Genomic DNA, 14,499 nt, shown 5'->3' on the forward strand with positions numbered 1-14,499 from the left:
CACAGGATACATTTCAGTCTTTTTTCCCCCTCAGCTGATGAGGTCTACATGATCCTTGCTTGGTTTTCTATTTCTCCTCACTCATCCTGAATACAGTCCTCCTTGCCTGCTCTCTTCAGTCTCCCTGGCCTTTCGTCTGCCCCCTGAAAACACCGACTCCTCTCAGCCAAGCAGTCACCTGTGTTTGATTACCCATCCTTAAACCCTCCTAAGATGCTGCTTCCTTCTTGCCATTCTGATCTCAACTAGAACGTCACATCTTCAGCAAGGTCTCCCGTCACCACCTCATTGAATATGACTTTCTTCCCCCAGTCATTGTCATGCCACTAGATGTTTTTCAGATAGCTGGGTTAGTGTGTTTATTTTAATGTTGCTGTTTCTGTCCACTTCCCCGCCCCCCCCTCCACCCCATATTCACATGCGAGCTTCCTGAGAGGGGTGCCTCTGTCTGTTTTGAAGGTTCTTAATAGATACTTTTTGAAATAAGGAAAAAAGAAAGTTACAAGTTAACAAATGCTTTGTAAATCCTGATTCATATCTAAATATAAGGTGCAATTATTAGCTATAACAACAATTGACAACTTTTTTGTCTGTCTTTGCCCTGGTAAGCTGTGTATAGACATATGTCATGTGTGAGTGTATGAAGTCATTTAGAGTAAATATGTGGCCACCAAATATCCATGGGGCTCATATTTTGATACTGATGTATTTTCAAACCACCACGCATCTTCTATGCTGGATATAATTAGAGCCCGTGCACCAACGTGAAGGAGACATTCACAATGAAAATGAAGACAGGATGTCTAATTAGCTTTTCTCACGACCATCTTTTTTTGGGATTAATTTTCTTCTCTTTGAAAAGTCTAATGGTGATGCTTATGTCACTGACTTTACTGATAATTAGTAGTGTTCTTTATACACCTACACGTATTCTCTCCAAAATGTCCTTGTGTAAATCCACTACTGGAAAGAACAATTCAATTAGGGAGGGAGAGCTTTTGGAGGATGTATCAGCTGGTGTAATGTAAGGAATGTGCCCTATTACAAAAGAGGGCAAATCTCCGCTAGAACGTAATATTTTATGGAACAGGCCAGGCACATTGTTGAACAAAACATCGCATGGATGCTTCATCAGGACACGGCTTGGTTAAAGAGCAGGGCTAGCATCTACCCACATTTTCTTTTCTTTTTTTTAATCCTTAAGATGGTTCCTGTGCTATTTTCACCCTCGTCACGAGCTTATTAACTTGGGAGTGAGGTGACAGGGCCTTTGTCTCCGAATCATGTAATTATAATTAATAGTAAGTTAAAGGGAAGCAGCGAGCTTATATTCGAAGTTTAAAGTGATGTGACTCGGTGGCACGTAGGGCAGGTGCCAGGAAGATATTAAAAAAGGAGCTCGTTATTCTTATTAATTAGGACTTCGGGAAGACATCTCTGAGAAGGCGAGTCATTCTGTGGTGACAAGAGGGACACTTCTCTCGGGACAGAGCCCCAGGAGAGAGCGTGCTGTCTTCATGTCAGCACCCCAGGCCCCACCCGGCAGAGGCCTTCCTGCCAGCCCACAGCGGGTTGGTGCCAGTTGTAAACCTGAAAACAGGGGTAGGAGTCAGTGTGTGCACTGTCCACTGCTTCTCTGAATGCATTCCTGAAAACTGGCATAAGGAGAAAAAAAATTCCACCAAACCTTTGTGTTCATTTGTGAAAGTAGTATATCTGAGGGTTACCTTTCGTCGGGAGATTTAACTTCAAGTCAAACCCAGCAATGTCCAGGGATTACCCAGACCCAACTGGGCACGTCATTTCTCTCTAAATATCTATAATTTTCAGTGTTAAACTTACTTGCCATGATTATAGAAGTTATCTATTTTTCTTCTTTTTTAAAAAAAATATATATTTTTATTGATTTTTTACAGAGAGGAAGAGAGAGGGATAGAGAGTTAGAAACATCGATGAGAGAGAATCATCGACCAGCTGCCTCTTGAACACCTCCTACTGGGGATGTGCCTGCAACCAATATACATGCCCTTGACCAGAATCGAACCCGGGATCTTTCAGTCCGCAGGCTGACGCTCTATCCACTGAGCCAAACCGGTTTTGGCTAGAAGTTATCTATTTCAAAGACCAGATTACAATGAAGTACAATGTTGATTAATGATATTAGCTAAACTTTTATGGAGAGCTGACTGTGTTCAGATACTGTTCCAACCACTTTACATAGATGAACTTATTTTATCCTCACAACGTCCCTGTGGATCAGTTTTCTCACCCCATCCTTTTCACAAATAAGGAAACTAAGGCGGAGAGGTTGTACAATGTAATCAGCTAATAAGGATAAGGGAAGCTGGTATTCAGATCCAGGCAGCCTGGCCTCAGAGAGCTTGTCTCTCTGTACGATCATAATGTTCATCGAGCTTTCACTATGTGGCCAGCCCTGTTCTAGTCCTTTATATGCATTAACTCATTTAGCTCTCAGACCACTCCTATGAGAGCAATGCTATATTCTTCCTATTTTTTTTTTCAGAAGAGGAGCCTGAGGCAAAGGCTGGTGAACTAACTTACCCCAGGATGCCTAGCAAGTAAACACTGGAGCAAGAGTTCACACATATCTTAGTGTGAAACCCAGAGCCTTACATGCAATACACTCCATGCAATACACATGCTTGGGGACAGGCTCAAAAGCCCAATCTGGCCCATCGCCTGGATTTATAAATAAAGTTGTGTTGTAGCATAACCCCGTTCGTTCATTTATATGTTATCTATTGCTGCTTTCATGCTACAATGGCCGATTGGAGTAGTCACAAAAGAGACCATATGACCATACATTACTCTCTGGCCCTTTACAGAAAAAGTTTACCAACCTCTGCTTTAGAACGTACGTACTTCTTTTCTCAATCATCTTTGATCCATCCCTCCACCACTCTAAACCTAGCCAGTGCCTAACTAATAGAAAATAAGTGGCAATAGTTATAACCTTTTATACTTCCTTAGAAAATGGCAGGAAAAAGAAACTTCAAGATGCATCTCACTAAAGCCCCTAGACAGAAATAAGGCAGCCTCTGACTTGGCATTTGTTCCTGTGTCATCTTAAAAAGGAAAAAGGCAACTGAGACTCTGAGCTCACCCTGCGGAGAGACATGGACTCTGGGCACAGTCCACTCAGATTTGTGACCTCGCCCTGCCGCTTCCTGGCTTCGTGACCTCGAACTGATCACTTAACCACCATGTGCTTCAGATACACCAGTGGACCTAATTCACAGGCTTGTCATGACCATCGAATGAGTTAGTGTATGCAACTGTAGAATAAGAACCGACTCCCATGGAGTACTAGTTATTTCTCTCTTCTTCGGGTTCTTTGAAAGACTGACACAGAGATAAATAGAATGATAGCAGTTGAGGCCTCAGCATACTAGGGAAATTTTCAATGCTTATGAAATCCTAGAGGCCCGGTGCACGAAATCCATGCAAGAGCCGGCCTTCCTTCCCCCTGCTGCCAGCACCAGCTTCCCTCTGGCCCCCGGGACCCGAGCTTCCCTTGCAGCCCTGGTGTCTTCCAGAAGGATGTCCGGAAGGACATTCTATATTAATAAGAATATTACGCTTTTATTATTTATAGATTCTCTTACATTTATTGTTTACAGCACACTCTATAAATGAGGTGATAAAAAAGGCAATGCTCTCTGACAACTTGAAGTGTAATACAAGGCTCATAATTTTAGCACAAGAGAACAAATTAAATACCTTATCAAGTTCAAAATGCAGTACATCAGCCTTATGTAGACAGGAATGTAGGAGGGTTGCTGTCACCTGGTTTCTCCTACAACACCAGAGCATTTCAACCATCAAGGGCAGGGTCCACCAACCCTTTAAAACACTATTGTCCCAGATGGTACCCAGCTCCAATATATACCCTGACAATTCCTATATTATTTCTTTAACTCAGGATTTAATGTGTAAATGACTTGAGCATTTATGGGAATGATAATAATTATTTTCAATCTCTATTATAATTATTATTGATGTTTATAATGCACATATAAATAATAAACCATGAAATATTGATATGAAGTAGAAGTAGCTAAAATCATGATCCTTGAAATTAAACTATCCTGAATTCAAAGTCGGCCTCTATCTATTACCAAATGCAAACTTGAACAATTTACATTGCTCATAAAATCCCGAAAATAATAGTGCCAAAATCATTCACTCAGTCAGATATATATTTTAAATACATTTTTTATTGATTTCAGAGAGGAAAGGAGAGGGAGAGAGAAACATCAATGATGAGAGAGAATCATTGATCGGCAGCCTCCTGCATACCCCTTACCTGAGATTGAGCCCACAATCTGGGCATGTGCCCTGACTGGGAATAGAACCTTAACCTCCTGGTTCATAGGTCAGTGTTCAACTACTGAGCCATGCCGACTGGGCTCAGTCAGACATTTGAAAAGCACTTGCTGAATAGCTATATATAGCAAACAAAGCAGGCATATACCCTGCCCTCATGAGTTTTCATTCCACTTGTGAAAATTAAAAGCATTTAGTATAAGTTCTGGCGCACATTAACTTTTCAAATAATATTGGATACCGTTATCATTAATTGATGATGATGGAGAAAGAAGTCTCCAGGCACCAGTACCTCATTATGGAGTTGATAACAACACTGAACTTCTGAATACGAATAGTGCCGGTCCATATGTCTGTTCATCTTGACCATCTCCCCCCTAGAGTGATCTGAGTTGAAAGCTCTTAAATAGGGATCTTGATCACCATGACCCATTCTCTGCTGATGCTCTTGGTTAGTGACCAGATCAATAACAAGTGTTTATGGGCTGATGGGTCTGAGGCATGTGAATCACTAAGTTCCTTCTGATATATGCTGGAAATATTTCTGTTCACTTAAATAACATTTCATGAATGAAGTAACATATGTTCTTTGCAGAATATACGGTAATATCAGAATTTGACAGAATTTTGTGCAGAATGATTAGAAAATGAGAGATATATTTTAGATAATGAATATATGAATAAAGACAGGAGAGAGTGGGATTAGTCTGTGTAAAGTAGAAGTGGGAGTTGCAGGTGGGATAGAGGAGGTCCCAAAGCAGAAAAGATAAGAGTCTGGAAAATCACTTTCAAAACTGATTAGCCATCAATGGTTTGTGCTTATTTATATTTTTCCTTAACTTCTACAAATAGCTCCTCTCACAAAAGTCATTTGAGAAACTTATCTTTCAAAGTTCGTAAAGACATCAATGATTTAGTTATCTTCACTTAAAGAGGGTAATTTATCTTCTAGTCGAGTGTGCATGTGTCTGCCAGGAAAGCTGCAAGCCAACATACATCATACTCATAGCTTCAAGGATTTGGTCTGCCTTCTTATGTGTATTTGAATATAGAATTCATTTCAGCCTGACATTTTTTACCTCTCATCATATTTTTCTTCTAATTAAGTTCTATAAATGTATCCTCTACCCAGTTTGAGCTGTAATAAATTTCTTTCCTGAATTGGCCTTCTGAAAATCACAAACCAACATTATGATGAATTGCAAAATGAAAAATTTCCCTTCCACTGTGTTTATTTTGAGCAGGGAAGTACCGGAGAAAAATGAAACAGTGCTCCACTAAAGAGTGGTTACATGCTCATAGTGGTCACATGCCTGTGATTTGAATGTTTGCAACACTAGTTGACCCCACCAGACTTCCAAAACTGGAGAGGTCTAGTGCAAGAAAATGAATTTTCAGTTCAAAGTTTTAAGGTCAAATGGGAGGTATCCATAATGAGAAAAGTTTTAATTTCATTAAAACTGGAACTACCCATGTAGGTATAGACTGAGTCCATTATATATATATTTTATTTTCCTAAAGTCTATATTGAAGAAGAAAGGAACAGGGCCATTCAGAGAATGCACTGTGGGAGAAATGAATGGGTAGTTTTTATTGTTAAGCCATTGTTTCATTTCCCTGTTTACTCAAGCAAAAGCATGATGTCTTAGATTTGAGATGGCTTTGTTGAAAGGGAACAATTTGTTGCTGTTATTTAGGCTGGTATTTTAATAGGTGCTTAACATTGGGCACATTTGTTCCGTTTCACTGTAAGGCACAGATGAAACTCTATATAAATAAGATTAGAGCATGGCCATAGATAAAATATCAGGCATTAACCTTGTAGACTCTTGATTTTGGAATGGTTTAGCTCCAATATTTGAATAGCCACAGTGATCATAGCCTGGTTCAAATAATTCTGCTTAATGTGTTAAAGTGTTAATTTCACATTCTTCTTACTCATTTCCCCCTATGCCTTTATAGAGTGGGGAATTGCCTTATGCATCCTGAATTCATTACTGTAATTTGTGTACTGTGCATTGACTGAAACCAGTGTAAGTGGCATATTAGCACGGAATTTGAGCTCCTTTGCTTTGTGTAGATAGTAGGCCATGGAGTTAATGTTTCATTTATAGCATTTATTCAAGGCTATGATGGTGGTTATGATTTATGTTCTTTTCCTGGATAATGCCTAGCTTAAGATATACTATAATCTGCAAAGAATTTTGATTTTCTTAATAATTACCATGGCTATAGGTCCAACTGTCCTAACACTGAACTATTATTGGCATCACCCTTTCTTCCTGAAACAAAACAAAACAAAAAAAGCAGAATTACTGTTTTCAAATTAGAATTAGACATGATTTGTCTAGCATCTCATTTGACACATAAGAATGTGAGATGCAGTGAAGTAAATTGGGTTGGTGGCAATCAGAAAGTGATTGGTGTTAGAGCTATAGTCATGAGGTAGACGCTGGTCCCTCTGAGCTCCAGGCCAGCACCCTAGGAGCTGTCCTGCCATGCTGAAGTGGGATGGCCACTGCCATGTCATCTGTCCACAGTGTGAGAGCGCTCGCTGTTACCGCTCCATAACTCTCCCCTCTGTCTGACTGCAGCATCGTGGTGCACCCCAGCAAGGACATGCTGGTCTCCTGCGGTGAGGACCACCTCTGGAAGGCCGTGGGGCTTCCCAATGGCAACGTGCTTCTCACAGGAACCGGCCACACCGACTGGCTTTCCAACTGCTGCTTCCATCCCAGGTCAGTGCACACAGGCCCTGGACCAGCCTGATCTCTCCAGGGAACGCACTTGTCTATTCTGTTTCCACACTCTCCCGGCTTTTTAAAATTGAAATATGAATAATAGACTAAAACTGTACGAGTTTAATGTATACAATTTGATGAGTTTGGAGATAGGTATACATCCTTAAAACCATTATCACAGTACCACAATCTATCCTATAAATATTTCTATCATTTCAGAAAGTTTGCTGCTACCCACTTTGTTTATTATTATTGTTATTATCAGTGGAACACTTAATATAAACTCTAACTTCTTAGCCAATTTTTAAGCACATGAGATAATACATCTCTACGACTTATGTTCTATAAATGAAACTTTGTATTTAGGTGATTTTGATGGCACTTTTCCCCCCCCCTCTGCAACCTTACAATCTGAATTTAGAAAAGTGTAGATACATGTTCTTTTGGCTTTCCTTATATTGACTTTATAGATTGATTGCTTTTGATATTTGGTACCTGTAAAACTTAGTCACATGCTGATACATTTAACAGAGTAAAGAGCTTCCCAGAAGAAGCGTTATTGATGCTTCTTGTACTCACAAGCTCTGACAAGACACATGGCTTTCTAGAAAATAATGCATGCTAGTGTTTACTTTGCCTCAGTTTATCATGCAGGTTCTTCTTTTAGAAATAAGTTATCTACCAAAATGCATCAGAAGATAGTGATCAATTTTGTAGAAAGTAAATGACACTGAAAATATTAAAGAGATTAAAATTGAACTGAAAGCATTGAGTTCTGTAGTTTTAAGAATCTATTGAATTTTTGTACTGCAAAGGCCAAGGACACAGAAGGAAAGATATTGTTAAACACAGAGATACATTAAAAAGCTCCACCCACAGTTGTTTGTAGTCAACTCCCACTGCCAATCCCAACTATCTTTTCATGTTCATCATTGTACTCAACACTTATAAATAGTCTTGCATCTGGCTCTTTCTAGTACTGTATTATTCCTGGAGACTCATAGTTTTGGTGCAATTTCTAAACCATTTCATTGGGAAATTTTGTTCTTAGGATGACTCTTATTGATGTATTTTCATAAAACACTTAATTTTTTTGAATCTTGGTATGATCCTATATAATAAAATGGTAATACGCAAATTGACCAAAAGGTGAAACGACCAATCACTATGATGCACACTGACCACCAGGGGGCAGATGCCCAATGCAGGAGCTGCCCCCTGGTGGTCAGTGCACTCCCACAGGGCGAGTGCAGCTCAGCCACAAGCCAGGCTGATGGCTGGTGAGCTCAGCGCCCGCCTCCATGGCAATGCTAAGGATGTCCAACAAGCTGTCAGTCAGACATCCCCCTAGGGCTCCCGGACTGGGAAAGGGTGCAGGTCAGGCTGAGGGACCCCTGCCCCCCAGTGCATGAATGTCATGCACCCGACCTCTATTTGTTAATAAAATTAGATAGAGTGTCATTTACTTTTTACAAAGATAAAGATGAACTAAGTGAGTTAATGAGAAGAGTAAACTATTTTTTTAATTTTTGAAAATTTTCTCAAAATCTAATTTATCTTTAAGTGCTAGATGTTTGAACTTAAGTTGTGAACATGTATGCATTCTGTACCTGTTAGGAACATGAAGCCCGTCTCATAAGCAGAGACAACCCAATTAGAAGTGTAACCTATCACTTACGAAACTACTGGGCACAGTAATCAGATTTCCATAATGCCCAGTTACCATGACAGCCAGTGACTCAGATATTGTCTCATTAGTGCTTGACCAGCACAGGTTCTTTTAATAGATTTTCCCATTTTCCCACTCAATTACTGAAATTAAAATGAGATGAAATACATCATTATTCACTCATAACATGAATTTACATTCAGTACTTTCTTTGGCAAAATTGAGGTAAAATACAGCCACACTGTTTGCTTTTTTTCGTGCATGAGGTAAAAATAATGGGAGAAAATACATTTAACATAGTGTTTTTAAGTGAGTGATATTTAATGGCAAATATTCTTTTGTATGCTTAATTAAAAGAAATACATTATTGTCAAAATAACAGTAAAAAAATATTTTTTGGGGGGGATAAAGATTGATTTATTTTTATTTTTCAATTAGAATTTACATTCATTATTATTTTGTTTCAGTTTCAGTTGTACAATCTAGTGGTTATACAGTCATATATTTTACAAAGTGATCCCCCAGTATTTCCAGTACCCACCTGACACCATAAAGAGTTATAATATTATAGACATACTAGTGGCCCGGTGCATGAAATTCATGCACACAACCTACTGGGAATTGAGCCTTTAACATGGACATGTGTCGTGACTGGGAATTGAACTATGACCTCTCAGTTCATGGGACAATGCTCAACCAACTAAGTCACACTGGCCAGGGCAATTTTTAGATTTTCTGAATGTTTGTTGGAAAAGGAAAAAGTACTGTTTTTTGTTTGTTTGTTTTTGTTTTTGTAGTACTGGTTTAAAAAATATAGCATAGACATAGTTCCAAACTCAACAAATGTAATACACTGGCCACAGCACTTCTGTAGTCTCATTTCACAATTATAGATGCAAACTGTTTAAAAGAATGCAGAAAATATAACTTAGTTGTATGTTTAAAGGCAATTTACAATGATCAAGTAAAATTTGTATTTGAAAAGCATGGGATACATAGGGGTTTAATTATGAAGATATTATATTATAAACTATATTAATAGATAGATATTGTAAAGTTACTTTAAGATAGGGTTGTGAAGCCCCATGTTTTGATCTTGACAAGAAGAATGGATTTTGGTAGAACTGGGAAGTAAAAAGATCTGGCAGGTCTATGTAGAACTGGGATGCCATGGAGTTAGATGGGTCAAAAGAGATGAGCATGTTTACTGGTTTGTACATAAGTTTATAGGTTCCTTATTAGGATTTGTGTATCCAGGCACTTTTCAGGAGTAACATGGGTAAACCCAATCACCACAGAACTACTCTTACTGCATATTTACCGCTAGAGGGAGCTCATACATTGGTACGGTAAAGCAACCTGTGCCTTGGCATTTACTTGGTAGACTGATGAACTAGCTGTTGAAAATTATTAGTTATTGAATGTGATGAATGAGTGGAACAATTCAGAAGGCATGCATTGCAATATGTACTGTTAAAAGAGCAAAATGTACACCCTCAAAAGAAGGAAACTTAAGCATACTCTGGTGGAAGGAAAAGGTACCTAAATAGCTAACACATGGTGTCAGAGTTTCAGGTCCCCTTGCTAGAATCCTAGCTTTACCTTTGCTAGTTCTGTCAGTTTTATCATCTGTGAAATGGGTATAATAATGATGATACCTACTTTGTACAATAGATCAGTTGTAAAACATATAATGACTGATTACTTTGTGTCCAAGCATGTTTTATTATTGTTAATCTATTTAGACTAGTTTTGTATCAGTGTCCAGGTTAATATTAATAGGTCAATAAAATGCTCACTACAGTCACTTAATAATATATTATTTGGTCTTTACCTATACCAATATATTTGATCTTTATCTATGCCAATAATGTATTATTTGGTCTTTACCTTTAACTGTACTGTTCAATAACAGTAGAATGGTTTTGAATGTAAATACAATGTCCATTTTTCTGATGCTTAGAGTTTCATTTTTTTCTGTGTGTCTACAGCTTATTATGTGAAACAGCATGTATCTTCCCAAATATCTCTATGAAATGAAAGAATTTGGGATTATTGGTTTAAACAATTTTACAGTGCTGCATTTTCTTCCCCTGAGTTCACTGCCTGAGGCAGAAGTAGCGCTAACAGCATCCTGTTAAACATAAATCACCCTTATACACTGACTTATGAATTGTGAATAAAAGGACCCCTCCCAAACCCCCCATATCTCTCTTTCCTGTATGAGCTACCTATTCATGCGTTTCTATAGTGCCCAAAACCATGGTATGAAAGCTCTCTGGCAAGTGTATCATTTAATTGTTTAAAAAGAACATCTTTTTATTTGCTACAAACATATAGTCAGGAGTTCACATTTCAAAGCATAATGAAGAGACGGATGCACTGTACCCCTAATATTGTGGTGTATTTCTTCTTCCTGAGTTTCAGAGGTAGATGCTTTCATAATTTGAAAATCTCAGTAGATTACCACCACGGTAATTTTTAGATATGCCTGTCAAATAATAATATCCTACTTTATATTTTTGATGAGGTGTGCATTATGCTTCTGTTCTTAATATAGTTAGTTTTAGGTGAAGGGGCTGAGCATGGAAAGGAACAGCATGGTTCTTTAAATACATTTCCTGTCTGATTGTAAAAGTAATACATTATCACCATAGAGAAAAGTGTTAGGGAAATATTTTCCAGAGTCTCACAGCTCAGTGAAAACTTGGAGAAATTGCCCAAGGGCCCTCCTCAGGCAAATGGCAGGATCTGGTTATACATCAGAAGCCCCTTCTAAAGTCAGCATTATTTTCAAGTGTAGGTATGAAAAGAGAGCAGCTCTGTCATTTTGTAGAGCCTCTGAGTGCTTCGGATGCTCACTGTAAAATGGAGAAAACCTACTTCATAAGGTTTTCATGACAACTGCATGAGGAAGACCTATGTAAAACATTAGCAGCAATGGGTTCAGAGTAACCACTTGCTCAGAGTAGCATGGTTGGTATTTTTTTGCAGATTCTAGCCTAGATATGGTTAACTCTAAAACCAATATTGTCTCTAAATCTATTGGCCTAGCATGAAAAAACAATTCTGAGTAATATTATAAGTGATTTAATGGCAGGGTCTGTGTCTTACTCATCTTTGTGTTCATGGGACAGAGCAGATCAATTGGAACATTAGAGGGAATCAGTAAATAGTTCCTTAATTAAAATAAACAAATTGAAGATGCTGGACCTGGAAGGTGGCCACTTCCTCTCATATTCCTGGTAGGTGTGTGATGTGATCAGGAAAGGAATTCTGGAGATGAAATAGGAAGGTTTAGGGAATAAGGAGGGCTCATGGGGAGGAATGTATAGGTGAAGGATAGAGACATCTCAGGTCTGAGTAATTAAAGCAATTATAAAATCAGCCCTGACCTGAGCAGCTTAGAGAGCCATAAGGGGTAATAAAATATCTCCAGCCAGGACAACTGAGAGAGAGCCATAAAGGAGATCAAAAGAAACTCCAACCTGAACTATAAGATGGATATGTGAAGGATAGAGAAATGTCATAGGATAAAGGGAGAGAAAGGCATACATTCACTGAGGATAAAGAAAAGCCACAAAGTACAGGAATAAGGAAACATGTCAACAGATGATAGGAAAATGTCAACAGATGCCAGAAAGAGAGAAACATATGTTCACAGGCTATAGAGGGATGTTGCAATATAAGGGGGAGAGAAAAAAGGGGGCATCATGTGGATTTTGGACTTTGAAACAAAAGAATGACCAATTAGGAGAGCCCAGGATCATAAAATGGGCAAGGGTTCCAGTTAGAAAGGAACATGAAGAGTCAAAAAGCTACAGCCTTTATAAACCTGAGATAATGTATACAAGACAGATTTTCAGATTTTAGATGTTTAGATTTAGATTTTTTCCCCCAGTATGGAAAGGACATGTTTTTCCTATTTGGGAGGCCCTCCCCCGGTGGTCCCTTTTGGGAATTTCCCTGCCCAGATGGAGTTTGTATATGCTTCCAATAAACTTTCACATTTTTTATTAAAGAATCCTTTTGTCCACGAATTTATTCTTCATTTCCATTGGACAAGAACCCATGGAAAGAAGTCTGTACCCCAGACTCTATGTTTCAATTATAAAGATACTAGAGGCCTGATACATGGATTCATGCACCAGTTGGGTCCCTCAGCCTACCTAGCCTGCACCCTCTCACAATCCAGGACCCCTCAGGGGATGTTGGACTGCCTGTTTCAGCCTAGTCCCTGCAGGCCAGGCTGAGAGACCCCACCAGTGCAGGAATCTGTGCCCTGGGCCTCTAGTATGCATATAAGATTTTTGGTTAATCTCTTCCTGCCTGTGTCCCCCTCCCACCCCCATCCCCATCTGCCTTTTCCTCTGAGATGTACCAGTCCTATGTTTCTATGCCTGTGTGTTGAGTATCTGCCCCCTGGTGCTCAGTGCACATCTTAGCTACCAGTCAAATGGTCGAATGGTCAAAAGGTTGAACAGTTATTTAGGCAGATATAGATATAGATATGGATATAGATATAGATATAGATATAGATATAGATATAGATATAGATAAAGATAAAGATAAAGATATAGATATAGATATAGATATAGATATAGATATAGATATAGATATAGATATAGATATAGATATATACACACACATGCACTCACATACATACACAACATTTGCTATTCCTGAGATCTCTTTACCAAAGAAAGTCTTTGGTGTTCAGGCTCCTCTCTGAATAATATTTTAATGAGAATAAATTCCAGTCATAAGGAGAAGCATTACCAGACTGGCAGAATAAGGACCTTCAAAAATCTACTCTCCATAAAAGCAAAAATTTCTAAAATCAACTGTTTTAGAACTCTAGATCTTAACCAAAAAGCCTGTATCAATCCAAAGAGCATTTATTCAAGAAAAAATTGCTGAACCTGAGTAAGAAGTGAAGTTGTCTCATTCCCAACTCCCCTTCCCAACTCAGCAGTAGCCTTATACACTAACTGTCTCACAGTCATGTCGTTGTGCAGACCGGTATCATGGAATAGAGAGCACAGGTTTGCAGATTCCTGCAAAGCCCCATTCGCAGAAAGATAGGACTATTTGAACTTTCTGGAAGCTGGAAAATTTCCATTTTCAAGTCTTGTTTTTATTTAATCCATGTCAGGTCTTATTCTGTCAAAATGCACTATTTGCTAGAACACTTGTATTATAGCAAACAATTAAGAACAAGTGTTTAAAATTGCAACTGCCTGAGGCAGCAAAGGCAGTTGAGCAAACAAAAGGTTGGCCAAAAAATTTAAACAGAAGAGCTTGAAAAATAAATGCCCATAGGGGATTTAAAAATACTAAGTGATATGCCTATGAATATCAAAGGCCAATGTGTTTGGGGACCTGTGTGAATATCCAAGAAAGAACTGAGAAAGTCTACTCTCTTACCGTTGGCTGACCTTGAGGAATCCTGCAAGTACAAAGTAAAGTCTGAGGCAGAGTTGTAAGAGTATTGAAAATGTGCCCCACATGCACACACAGCCACTTGCCAAAGACCTGAAGATCTACTGGGTCAAGGCATTTAGTCCTTACTTGTCCAAATGTAAGTTGACCACTGAGTTAAACAAGCAGACTCCCTTGGCCATACACAGCAAAGAACATAGACTTTACTGAATTACTTCAAAACAATTACTAAAAAAACCCCAACAACAAACAGTAGCAACAACAAACTTTTGAGAAGGAGGAAACTTGATTTCCAGAGTT

General features: G+C 38.7%; 1 protein-coding gene across 1 annotated transcript in view; it reads left to right on the forward strand.

The window, feature by feature from the left end:
* The window catches only part of SPAG16 (sperm associated antigen 16), a 563,299-nt gene that overhangs the window by 243,472 nt on the left and 305,328 nt on the right, over positions 1-14,499 (forward strand). The window contains exon 12 of the mRNA XM_084891337.1: positions 6,942-7,085. Within this exon, the coding sequence (XP_084747463.1) occupies positions 6,942-7,085 (144 nt within the window). The remainder of the gene's footprint in view (positions 1-6,941; positions 7,086-14,499) is intronic.

Source organism: Pipistrellus hanaki, assembly GCF_964339955.1.
Source record: "Pipistrellus hanaki genome assembly, chromosome: 8".
Lineage (NCBI taxonomy): Eukaryota > Metazoa > Chordata > Mammalia > Chiroptera > Vespertilionidae > Pipistrellus > Pipistrellus hanaki.